The following is a 12,843-nucleotide window of genomic DNA, read 5'->3' on the forward strand; positions in this document are numbered from 1 at the left end:
ATGTGTATATATCTAAATACTTTATGCATATCCGTGTGTATGGCATATATAGAACTACAGAGTGCTTTTTTTTTTTAAGGTTTATTTATTTATTTGAGAGAAAGAGTTATAGACAGAGGGAGAGATGGGTCTTCCACCTGCCGATTCACTCCCCAAATGGCCTCAATGGCCAGAGTTGTGCCGATCCAAAACCAGGAGCCAGGAGCTTCTTCCAAGTCTTCCATCTGGTGCCCAAGCACTTCAGGCCATCTTCTACTGCCTTCCTAGGCCGTTAGCAGGGAGCTGGATTGGAAGTAGAGCAGCCAGGACTTGAACTGGCGCCCATATGGGATGCAGGCATCACAGGCAGAGGCTTAACTTAGTATGCAAAAGTGCTGGCCCCTGTAGAGTGCTTTCTTATAAAATGTTTTTATTTAAAAAAAATTTTAACACATATAAAAATTTTAAATGTTTATGGAGTACCATATGATGTTTTGATAATGTATGCATTGCATAATGTCTAATCAGGGTAAACATCTGACTTCTCAGACATTTAAACTTTTCTTTATGGTGAAAGAATCAAAAATCCTATCTTGTAGAATTTTTAAATAGAGAAATATATAGTGCATTATTATTACCATTATTATTATTATTTTCTATAGCTACATTACTGTGTAACAGAATCCAGAACTTCTTACTCCTATGTAGCTATAACTTACTACCCATTAATCATTCTTTCAGTGTCCTACCCTCTCCAGCCTCTGGTAACTACCATTATACTTTTAAAAAAAAATTTATTTATTTACTTGAGAGAGACACACAGAGAGGAGGAGAGGAGAGGCGAGGCGAGGGGAGAGGAGGGGAGGGGAGGGGTCTTCCATCCGCTGCTTCACTCCCCAGTTGGCTGCAACAGCCAGAGATGTGCCAATCTGAAGCCAAGAGCCAGGAGCCTCTTCCGTGTCTTCCCACATGAGTGCAAGAGTTCAAGGGCTTGGGCCATCTTCTGCTGCTTTCCCAGGCCAAAGCAGAAAGCTGGATTGGAAGTGAAGCAGTCTGGACTCAAACCGGTGCCCATATGGGATGCCGGCCCCACAGGTGATGGCTTTACCTGCTACACCACAGCGCTGGCCCCAACCATTATACCTTTTTTAAAAAGATTTATCTGAAAGGCAGAGCAACAGAGATAGACACCCATGCACATGCAGATGGGGAGAAAGAGAGATCTTCCATCCTCTGTTTAACTTCCAAATGGCTGCATCATCTAGGTCTGGGTCAGGTTTAAGCCGGAACCCAGAACTCCATCTGGCCTGTTTTCTTCATTCTTGTTATGTCTTCCTTTTTCTCCTCCAGCTATGTCTTTTCATGTGGCCTTTGAGCAACTGACTACTTCTGTTTGATTTGGTCTCCTATTGTTATCATGTGTTGCTTTTTAAATTTTGATTAATGTGCTTTTCAGTTAAAGCATTTCTGTTTATTTTAATTTCATCCATCTTTCTGTCAAGTCTCTGTGTTCAAGTATTAAATTGCTTCCCTGCATTCTCTTTGAGTTGGTTATTTTCTTAAAACACTTATTTTGAAATCTTCCTCTAAGCCTTTGAAAATTTCAATTCCTAGATGGTTGGTTTCTGCCATATTTTGTTTGTTAGGTAGGCCATGTTTTCTTGGAAGTTATAGCATCACTGGAGGCTGGCGCTGTGATGTAGTAGGTTAAGTCTCCACCTGCAGCACCAGCATCCTATGTGTGCTGTTTTGAGTCTCAGCTGCTCCACTTCCGATCCAGCTCCCAGCTTAATGGCCTGGGAAAGCAGTAGAAGATGGTTCAGGTACTTGGGCCTCTGCATCCATGTGGAGACCTGAAAGAAGCTCCTGGCTTCAGATCTGCCCAACTCTGGCCATTGTGGCCAGTTGGGGAGTGAAGCAGCAGATGGAAGATTTCTCTCTCTGTCTCTCCCTCTCTCCATCTCTGTAACTCTGCCTCTCAAATGATTAAATAAATATTAAAAAATAGATATATAATATTGCACACTGAAGTATTAGTTTTAGTAATCTGGCTTTATATATGGTTGTCCTTGAAATTCTTAACAGTGTTTTCTCTGAGCCTATGGACATTATTCCTGTTGCAGCACTGTATAGCATTCTATGTCAATGTTTCTTGCAAATCTGGTTTTTTTTTTTTTTTTTTTTTGCACTGCTTATTTCTACAGTACTGCCTGAGCTCAAATTTGTCCCATATCTGTAGTCCATATGTTGTTCAAAATGAACTTGGGATGTGCCTAAAAATGGATAGTACATCCCTTCAGGCCTCTTCCTGGGGCTTGGGTAGATCCAGATGCCTTGTCCTGGGCTGCCAAGGCCACAGTGCTGCATTCCTGGAGCCCAGTGACCAGTGCAGCGCACCTGTGCTAGGCACTGTATTGCTGAGCTAACCTCACTGCCTGATGCTACTCCTACAGATAACTGTTAACACTAGCTATTAGGATCTGCTCAGTGTATTGGATTTTACCAGCCTGCTACTGAGTCATAAAAAGAGTTCTGTGGTTCTGTGCTGTCTACTCAAGTTAGTAGGAAAGACAGTTGAGACAGGCCACCAGCTAGCTATGCAGGCAGGCACTAGGTGAATCACCCCTGGGTCTCACAGTCACAGGCCCTGTGCAATCTTAGGAGTGCATGCCAGCCCCTGTTGGGTAATACACAGTGAAACATCAGTGTTACTAGTGTGCAAGTCTGCCTGAAAAGCAGTGGTAGGAGGAGGTACCTTGCCTTATTCCTGATCCTAGTGGGAAAGCTTCTAATTCTCACAATTAAGTAGAGTTTTTGTAAATATTTTTTATCAAGTTGAAGAAGTTCCCCTCTATGTCTAGCTTACTGGGAGTTTTTATGATTGTGTGTTAGATTTTTTTTTAAATGCTTTTACTGTATCTAATGATATGATTGTTGATATAGTAGATTATGTTGATTTTCAAATGTTGAACCAGCTTTACATACATGGAGTAAATTGTATTTGGTCATGGTGTTTAATACTTTTACATATTATTGAATTTGATTTACTAATTTTTTTCAGCATTTTGCATGTATGTTCATGAGAAATATTGATCTGTAAATTTTTCCTTGTAATGCCTTTGGTTTTATTATTAGTGTAATATTGGCCTCATAGAATAAATTAGGAAGTATTCTATATTCTGAAAGAGATCTAGATAATTGATTTAATTTCTAATTTAAATATTTGGTAAAATTCACTGGTAAACCCAACTGGATCTTAGGTTTTCTGTTTTGAAATTTTATTTTTTTAAAAATATACATTGTTTTCTATTTATTTATTTTATTGGAAAGACAGAGAGAACATACAGAGAGCTCCCATCTGACAGTTCACTCCCCAGATGCCTGCAACAGCCAGAGTTGGGCCAGGCTAATGCCAAGAGCCAACAACTCAATCCTGATTTCCAACATGGGTGGCAGGAACTCAACTACTTGAGTGATGTTTGAATTTTTACTAACTGTAAAAACAAAGTATTATGTGTCTTATCCAGCATTTCTTTTGATATGGTGAAATATGTTTCATTATTTTACTGTGTGTATTTATTCTGTGACTATTTATGCCCTTGGACCATTTTTAATTGGATTATTCTTTCTTAGTCATATGTGTTCTTTTACATTGTGGTTATGAGCCCCTTTTATGGTAGATGCTGCAAGTAGTTTCTTCTAGTTGGCCTTCTTTGATTTAATGGGCACTTATTAGCAGAGAATAAAACCTTCAATGGCTGGCTCTGGCTCTAGACTGAAGGAAGTTCCTTAGTGTCTGTATCTTTGTGGTGTCAGTGTTAGTACCATGACTGAGTATTCAGTAATTGGTTTGCAGTCTTAAGTATAACACTTGACCCTATCTTTAAAGAACTTACAAGTCTGGCCCGCATTGTGGCAGTGTAAGCTGCTGCCTTTGACACCAGCATCCTATATGGCGTTGGTTACAGTTCTGCAGCTCTGCTTCCAATCCAGCTCACTGCTAATATACCTGAGAAAAGCAGCAGAAGATGGCCCCGGTGCTTGGGCCCCTGCCACCCATGTGGGAGACTGGTATGGAGCTCCAGGCTCCTAGCTTCAGCCTCTCCCAGCCCTGGCCATTGCAACCGTTTGGGATGTGAACCATCGAACTGAAGATCTCTCTCTCTCTCTCTCTCTCTCTCTCTCTCTCTCTCTCTCAGTCTGTTCCTCTCCCCCTCTCTCTGTAACTCTGCCTTTCAAATAAGTAAATTTTTTAAGAAAAACTTAAAAGTCTAGTCTACACTGACTTGTCAAGAATTTAACAATGAGGAAGAAAAAAACCACATATCTTAATTGCATATTAAATTAGGTATTATGTGAAAACTTAGCATTTGGGCAACTTTCCTAGATTACTTCTTTCCCTAAACATCCTATTACTCAATTTCTCTTTTCAATGACTTTTATACTGAAAGTTGAATTATATTCTGTTGGTTTAAAAATGGATTCTATATCAACCATATAGAAATTGCTGAGTTTAGTTTAGGGTTTGCATATTTTGTATTATACCCAATTTCAATTTAAACTTGAATCCTAATTTCTTTTTTTCTTGCTGTTTCAGGTAAGACCATGAATTGTGTCGTTTCTTAAATGAAGCATTCAGGAATGAAGTGAGAGAATGTCATTTAGAAAATAGGTGATTTTTAAGTTATGTCTATTAATTTGACTCTAGATATATGTATTTACCTCCTTAGTAATGCAAGAAATCTTTGTGGGAAGCATAGAAGCAAGCAGCTGCACCTCGTGTGCTCACCTAATCATTATTGGAAGATAAGGCATGTCAGTCTACAGAGAGGTTTACATCCACACAAAGTAAGATGTAAATGGACCAAAAGTGAAACACATTCTTGCAGTAAGCATTATTATTCTCCAAGCAACCATGGTTTACATATTGGAATCTTGAAACTTAGCACATCTGCTCCCAAGGGACTTACAAAAGTGAGCATTCGTATGTCCCGCATTAAAAGTACTTTGAACTCTGTTTCAAAGGCTGTTTTTGGTAGTCAGAATGAAATGATTTCACGTTTGGCTCAATTTAAACCAAGTTCTCGAATATTAAGAAAAGTGTCCGATAGTGGCTGGCTGAAACAGGAAAGCATTAAACAAGCCATCAGATCTCTGAAAAAATACAGTGACAAGTCTACAGAAAAGAGTTCCTTCCCAGAAGAGAGAAATCACATTATAGATAAAGAAGACGACATAGGTAAACAAAGCCTTTTTCATTACACGGGTAATATAACCACAAAATTTGGAGAGTCATTTTACTTCTTATCAAACCATATTAATTCCTACTTCAAACGTGCGGAAAAAATGTCTCAAGACAAGGAAAACAGTCATTTCCAGGAGAAATCAGAACTTGAAGGTAAAAAGGTTGAAGAAGGGAATTCCAGTTCTCTGGATCCTGGCATCCTGACGAGCCAGGCTGATAAGCCAGACCCCAAGTCTTCTGCAGGTACCGTGGACAAGGCCGCAAGTCCCAGTGGGACACCCGAGAGTCTTCCCATTTCTACCAAGCAGAGTATTGCTAACTTTCTTTCTCGCCCCACTGAAGGTGTACAAGCTTTAGTAGGTGGTTATATCGGTGGTCTTGTCCCCAAATTAAAGTACGATTCCAAGAGTCAGGCAGAAGAACAGGAGGAGCCTGCTAAGAGCGAGCCGGCTGGCAGCAAAGACAAAACTGTGGAGGAGAAAAAGCACCTGTCTCTTCAGAGAGAAAAGGCAAGTTGCTGCTCAGTGTGCTCTCAAGTTGTATACACTTTTTGTTGAATTTGTTAAGTTTCATTTCCTAATGGGACCTAAGAAGTTTTAACCACTTGTTAAAGCAGTTTGTGTTCCAATCATATATGTTTAATATATCTTTCCAGATTATTGCAAGGGTGAGTATTGATAACAGAACGCGGGCATTAGTTCAGGCACTAAGAAGAACAGCTGACCCAAAGCTCTGCATTACAAGGGTGGAAGAACTGACTTTTCATCTTCTGGAATTTCCTGAAGGAAAAGGCGTGGCTGTCAAGGTAATTTCTAATTTATGTAACCTGGTTTTGTCTTAGAATAAAAATACTAATAAGCCTTCTAAAATGGAGAAGACAATACCTCTCTTTTTTTCAATGTGAGTTTTTTGGAGCACTGGTTTAAGTCCTGGCTGTTCTGTTTCTGATATAGCTCTCTGCTAATGTGCCAGGGAAGGCAGTGGAGTATGGCCAAGTGCTTGGGCCCCTGCCACCCATGTGGGAAACCCTGATAGAGTTCCAGACTCTTGGCTTTGGCCTGGCCTAGCCCTGGATGTTAAAGCCATTTGGGAAGTGAACCAGCAGATGGAAAAATTTCTCTCTTTCTTTCTCACTCTTCTATTCAAATAAAAAAAAATCTTAAAAAAAGTTATTTCTCATAGTTCTGGAGGTTCAAAGTCCATAGTTAATTAAGGCATCAGCAGATTCAGTGTTTGGTCCCATTCCTCAGAGGCAGTGGCTGCTCGTGGTTTAGTCACATGGCGGGAAGGGCAGAGCAGCTCCCTTCACGCTCTTTGACAAGGGCGCTAATAACCCTGATTTAAGTCACCTCCCAAAAGGCCCTGCCTCTTAATGCTATTGCATGGCTTACTAGAATCCAACCTGCAAATCATAGGGGGTGACAATTCAGGTCATAGCACATAATTTAAAGAACTATTTAAAAAACATTTCATGCAGGTATAAAGTTCTGTGAAAGGCATAAACTGAACATACCTCTGTAACCTAGGTGGAGAAACAGAGCATTCCCAGTGCGTTAGAAGCCTGCTTTGTACCCCACTTCAGTCTGCCTAAAAGGTTGAGATGGATGAGTTTTGCCTGTTTCTATACATTATATAAATTATTGTGTGATTGGCTCTTTTACCCAACATGGTAATAGGAATCATTCATATTGTTGGGGGTAGTTCTAAATCATTCATTCTTACTGCTTTTGTATTTTGTGGTTGATGGTAGTTACCAGCTTTAGTCTATTAGTAATAGTCTTGCTGATTAAAATTTGAATACTCTCTTTTGCATATCTAATCCCAAATCTAAGGATCCTAAAGTACAAAGAAGAAATGTGATGCTGTAGATGTATATGTTCAGATCAATTATGAATGAAAATCTGATGGCTGGTGCCGCAGCTCACTAGGCTAATCCTCTGCCTGCAGCGCCGGTACTCCAGATTCTAGTCCCGGTTGGGGCACCGGTTCTGTCCCGGTTGCTGCTTTTCCACTCCAGCTCTCTGCTGTGGCCCAGGAAGGCAGTGGAGGATGGCCCAAGTCCTTGGGCCCTGCACCCACATGGGAGACTGGGAGGAAGCACCTGGCTCCTGGCTTCACATCGGTGCAGCGCGCCAGCTGTAGTGGCCATTTTGGGGGTGAACCAACGGAAGGAAGACCTTTCTCTGTGGTGGAATGAGAAGGCCATGCCAAGGTGGCCACTGGCAAGCGAGTGTCAGTTACTCAGGAATGGCTTTGAAACCCACCTGGCAACAGAGCCTGCCTGGCAACAGGCTGTGATTGGTTGGGGCATAGACCACCCCTTGACCAGATTGGCTGGTCTTGACTATATAAGATGTTGTTCCAACTGTAATAAACGAGTCTGCAGGCTGCTCGCCTCAGGCCTGCTTTCACCGGACTCCTGGTGTCTGTGTGGTGACTCTACGCCTCTTGCCCCCACCACGCTGCTCCTCTCAGAAAGGAATCCACTGCAACATTGTTGAGAAATCAACAGCAACATTTCTCTCTGTCTCTCTAACTCTGCCTGTCAAAAAAAAAAAAAAAAAAAAAAAAAAAAACAGCCAAAATTGGGGCTGGTGCTGTGGCATAGTATGTTAAGCCCCTGCCTGTGGTGCCCGCATCCCATATGGGTGCCAGTTCTAGTGCTGGCTGCTCCACTTTCAATCTAGCTCCCTGCTAATGGCCTGGAAAAGCAGTGGAATAAGGTGCAGGTGCTTGGACCCCTACACCCACCCATGTGGGAGACCTGGAAGAAACTTTTGGCTCCTGGCTTCGGATTGGCTTAGCTCTGGCCATTGCAGTCATTTGGAAGACCTCTCTCACTGTCTCCCTCCCTCTGTAACTCTGCTTCTCAAATAAATAAATCTTTTTCAAAAATGCTAAAATTGATTGATATAAAACATCTGTATATTTTTCTAAAGACTTATATATTTATTTGAAATGTAGAGTTACAGAGAGTAGGAGAGAGATCTTCTATCTGCTGATTCACTCCCCAAATGGCTGCAATGACCAGGACTGGGCCAGGCTGAAGCCAGGAGCTTCATCCAAGTCTCCCACGTGGGTGCAAGGGCCCAGGGACTTGGGTCATCTTCAGCTGCTTACCCAGGAACATTATCAGGGAGCTGGGTTGGAAGTGGAGCAGTCGGGACTCAAACCAGTGCCCATATGGGATGCCAGTATACTGCAGACTGCTGCTTAACCTGCTGTGCCACAGTGCTACCCCCAAAACATCTGTACTTTTTATGTGTGCAATGTATTTATGATAGCAAAATCCATAAAATTGTGTGTAATACCTAATGCTCTAAAAGAAGCTAGCTTCTTTGCTGTACTTGTGGCAGCCTCATCTAGGGGATTGTCTATGACAATTTTTCATTTTTTGATAATGAAGGTCTCTTTTCACTGTGTGTTTTTTATTTTTATTTTTTTATTTGACAGGTAGAGTTATAGACAGTGAGAGAGAGACAGAGAGAAAGGTCTTCCTTCCGTTGTTCACTCCCCAAATGGCCGCCACAGCCGGTGCTGCGCCAATCCGAAGCCAGGAGCCAGGTGCTTCCTCCTGGTCTCCCATGCAGGTGCAGGGCCCAAGCACCCGGGCCATCCTCCACTGCCTTCCTGGGCCACAGCAGAGAGCTGGACTGGAAGAGGAGCAACCGGGACTAGAACCCGGTGCCCACATGGGATACCGTCACCGCAGGCAGAGGATTAACCAAGTGAGCCACAGCGCCGGCCCTCACTGTATGTTTTTTTTAAAGATTTTATTTATTTATTTGAGAGGCAGAGTTAGAGAGAGAAAGAGACAGAGAGCAAGGTCTTCCATCTGCTGGTTCACTCCCCAAGTGGCTGCAACAACTGGAGCTGGACTGATCTGAAGCCGGGAGCCAGAGGCTTCTTCCCAGACTCCCACGCAGGTGCAGGGGCCCAAGCACTTGGGCCATCTTCCACTGCTTTCCCAGGCCACAAACAGAGCAGCAGGATTAGGAAGAGGAGCAGCCGGGACATGAAGGGGCACCCATGTGGGAATGCCAGTGCCGCAGGCGGAGGCTTAGCGTACTATGCCACAGCACTGGCCCCTCACTGTATTTTTAATTTATGAAAAAAAAACCTTTTATTTCTTTTTTAAAAAAATATAATTCATGGGAAATCATAAGAAAAGAAAAGCAAAAATTAGAAAATTAGTGTATTTCTACTCTTTTGGGTTACTATTGTAATGTAGTAGGGTCTATTTGAATTTGTCAGATTAAGCTGATTTATGCTTTAATAACAAACACAGGGTGGCGCCACGGCTCACTAGGCTAATCCTCCGCCTGCGGCCCCTGTACTCTGGGTTCTAGTCCCAGTCAGGGCGCTGGTTCTGTCCGGTTGCTCCCCTTTCAGTCCAGCTCTCTGCTGTGGCCCGGGAAGGCAGTGGAGGATGGCCCAAGTGCTTGGGCCCTGCACCTGCATGGGAGACCAGGAGGAAGCACCTGGCTCCTGGCTTTGGATTGGCGCAGCGCGCCGGCCGTAGCAGCTATTTGGGGAGTGAACCAACGGAAGGAAGACCTTCCTCTCTGTCCCTCTCTCTTTCACTGTCTAACTCTGCCTGTCAAAAAACAAACAGCCACCACCAGAGTGTCAGTGGCTTACCGCTACGGAGGTCTATTTCTCACTCTTGCACAGACAGCACTGAGTGTGGGTGATTCTCCAGCACAGGGAACCTCCATGTGGTAGCTACTTTGATTCTGTTGCTTTATCCCAGTACAAGGTCTCTGTCGTGATTTCTATAGCAAGGTAAGAATATTTCAGCAGGAGACGCCAAAGCTTTTATCCGCTCACAACCAGTGCAGTCTTCTGTGTGCTTAGAAGGGGAAGCAATCTGGTTATTGATAAATATTAGTTATGCCTGCCACAATATTCCTCCAGAAATTGTTCTACGCATATATATACGAAAATAAAGTCATTCAGTATATACTCTATTATAACTGATTCTTGAGTTTACAGCTTATACCTTTCTGTATCAGTAAGTTTTCATCTGTCCTAGACCCAGATCAAAGATGTTCTGATTGGGTACAAATGAGGGCCTGGTGTAGACCATACATTGCATCTGAATATTGCTCAGATTGACTTGTAATATAGCACAGTCCTTTACTTTCACTTTCAGAGTGACCAGTTGAAGAGACTGAGCTGGTTAATGTGCAGAATGACTCACTGCTGGATTTACCTAGTTGCTTCCTTATTGATGTTATTTGGTGTGTTCCTCTTTCCTTTTTGTTTCCTGAACAATGAAATTTAAGGGCTTGACCAATTGAACTAAACATTTTGTTGTTAGAGGACGTGTTAGATCTTGTTGTGTCTCACGATGCAGCCTATCAGGACACGCATAGTAATTGGCTGACCAGCCATTAGCAGTGCTAAGGATGACCCTGGATTAGGGTGGTGACAGTCTGCTTTTCATCAGACGGTTTCACTAGAAGCATTGTTCCATCAACCACTGACATTATGTTAGAACTAATCACTCTGCTAGGGTTGTAGAATGATGAATTTCTAATTCTGTCACACCTTCTGTGTTATAATTGATAATTTTGTAAAGTATGTCTTTATTTCATCAGCTGCAACTATTTGGTATTCTTTTTTTTTTTTTTTTTTTAGTTTCATGACCATTTATTGTATATTACAATGGGAAAGGCACTGTGCTGGCCCCTGAGGGAAATCCGAATGAAAGCGAGACTCAGCCTCTTCTCTCACCTTCCCCACCTCAGCAGTGGATCCAGGCACAATAACACAAATGTTCTGCAAGGCAGTTCTAAAATAAGTACCATATTTGATGTACAATGAAACTCTTATGGAAGTAGATGGAGATTCATTCAGAATGAAAAGGTTTTTAAAATATTTATTTCTTTATTTGAAAGGTAGAGTTACAGAGAGGCAGAGGCAGAGAGAGAGGGAAGGGTCTTCTGTCCACTGGTTCACTCCCCAAATGGCCACAACGGCCGGAGCTGGGCTGATCTGAAGCCAGGAGCCAAGAGCTTCCTCCAGGTCTCCCATGTGGGAGCCGGGGCCTAAGGACTTGGGCCATCTTCTGCTTTCCTAGGCCATAGCAGAGAGCTGGATTGGAAGTGGAGCAGCCGGGACTGTAACCGGCACCCATATGGGATGCTGGCACCATATCCAACCCACCACAACTCCAGCCCCCAGAATAAAATTTTTGCTTTGAAGACCATGACAACTGATTTTCCCATCTATAGCTGTCACCAAGCTGTAGAAGGATGGCACTCTATGTTTCAGAAGAGAACAGGGTTCTAAACTGCTACCATCATCTCATCCCTAAGCATTGGTCTGTGTGAGTGGAGGAAGGACCACTGAAATCATAACCATGATTCACTTTCCAAACTACTGGGCGTACAAACCAGCCAGCTTGTTAATAAACGTGTAAGATACAAACAGTGAAGCGCACAAATGCTCAACACAGAACTCGGTGAATTTTTGCAGTTGTGTGAGTAGTGGTGACTGAAAAATGAAATACTTAGAAATGTAGCTAACACACATAGAAGGGGCAGTAAGTACTTGTTCCTGTTTTTATCAGTTATCAGTTGGATATATAAAGGGTACACCCTTGATTTCACCTGTATTTCATTGATAAAAGGAGATGAGCTTTTTTTTTTTTCCTGTGAATTACTTGTCTATGGCTTTTTCACTATTGAGATATGAATCATTTTTTCCTAATTTGTAAGAGCCCATTATAGGAGCCAGCACTGTGGCACAGTGGGCTAAGCCTCCACCTGCAGTGCCAGCATCCCATATGGGCCCCAGTTTAAATCCCACTTCCAATCCAGCTCTCTGCCATGGCTTGGGAAAGCAGTAGAAGGTGGCCCAAGCCCTTGGACCCCTGCACCTGCGTGGGAGACCCAGAAGAAGCTCCTGGCTCCTGGCTTTGCATCAGCTCAACACCAGCCATTGCAGCCATTTGGGGAGTGAACCAGCAGATGAAGAACTCTCTCTGCCTCTGCCTCTGCCTCTGCCTCTCTATGATCCTGCCTTTCAAATAAATAAATAAATAAATCTTTAACAAAAAAAAGTCCATTATATATTAATGACATTCATCTGTCATGTTTTAAATAATTTCTCCCCTTTTAAATTTCTTTCAATTCACTACTTTTTAATAATTTTTGTGGATTCTCTACTATTTTCCTTTGTAATTTTGGGCTTTGATGTTAGGAATTTAAAAAAAATTTCCTAACCATATTATGAAATGTGAACCTATATTTTAGTACAGAATCTAAAATATGGTTTCAAATTTAATAATTTTTTTGCATTTTTTTACACTTAAATCATTAATCATATGTAGATTTTCTTCACATATAGTATGAAACTAGAATTTAGTCTTGTTTGAAATAGTTAACCACTTCTGACCTTAGGAGTAATTCATTCATTTTATACTAGAAATAACCTTATCGTTTATTACATTTTTATGTTTTTCTTTTTACTATATCTCTTTAGTTCACACCCTTAATTGTATGGGAAGCCCAATCATATTAAAATAACCATAGCAAGAGAGAAATACTAAAATAGGAATATAAGTATTTCTAGATGGACTAATCTTTTTCACTGATCAATCACTGTGTTTC

The 12,843-nt window shown here is 41.9% G+C and overlaps 1 protein-coding gene across 1 annotated transcript in view; it reads left to right on the top strand.

Moving 5' to 3' along the window:
- Positions 1–4,576: 4,576 nt before the first annotated feature.
- Positions 4,577–12,843, top strand: part of PNPLA8 (patatin like domain 8, phospholipase A2) — a gene marked incomplete at its 5' end in the record, with an annotated part of 47,350 nt that continues 39,083 nt past the window's right edge. The window contains 2 exon segments of the mRNA NM_001171272.1: positions 4,577–5,733; positions 5,880–6,029. Of these exon segments, the coding sequence (NP_001164743.1) occupies positions 4,666–5,733; positions 5,880–6,029 (1,218 nt within the window).

The sequence above is a fragment of the Oryctolagus cuniculus genome, chromosome 3 (genome assembly GCF_051225735.1).
Source record: "Oryctolagus cuniculus isolate XC-2025 breed Fujian yellow rabbit chromosome 3, ASM5122573v1, whole genome shotgun sequence".
Taxonomy (NCBI): Eukaryota; Metazoa; Chordata; class Mammalia; order Lagomorpha; family Leporidae; genus Oryctolagus; species Oryctolagus cuniculus.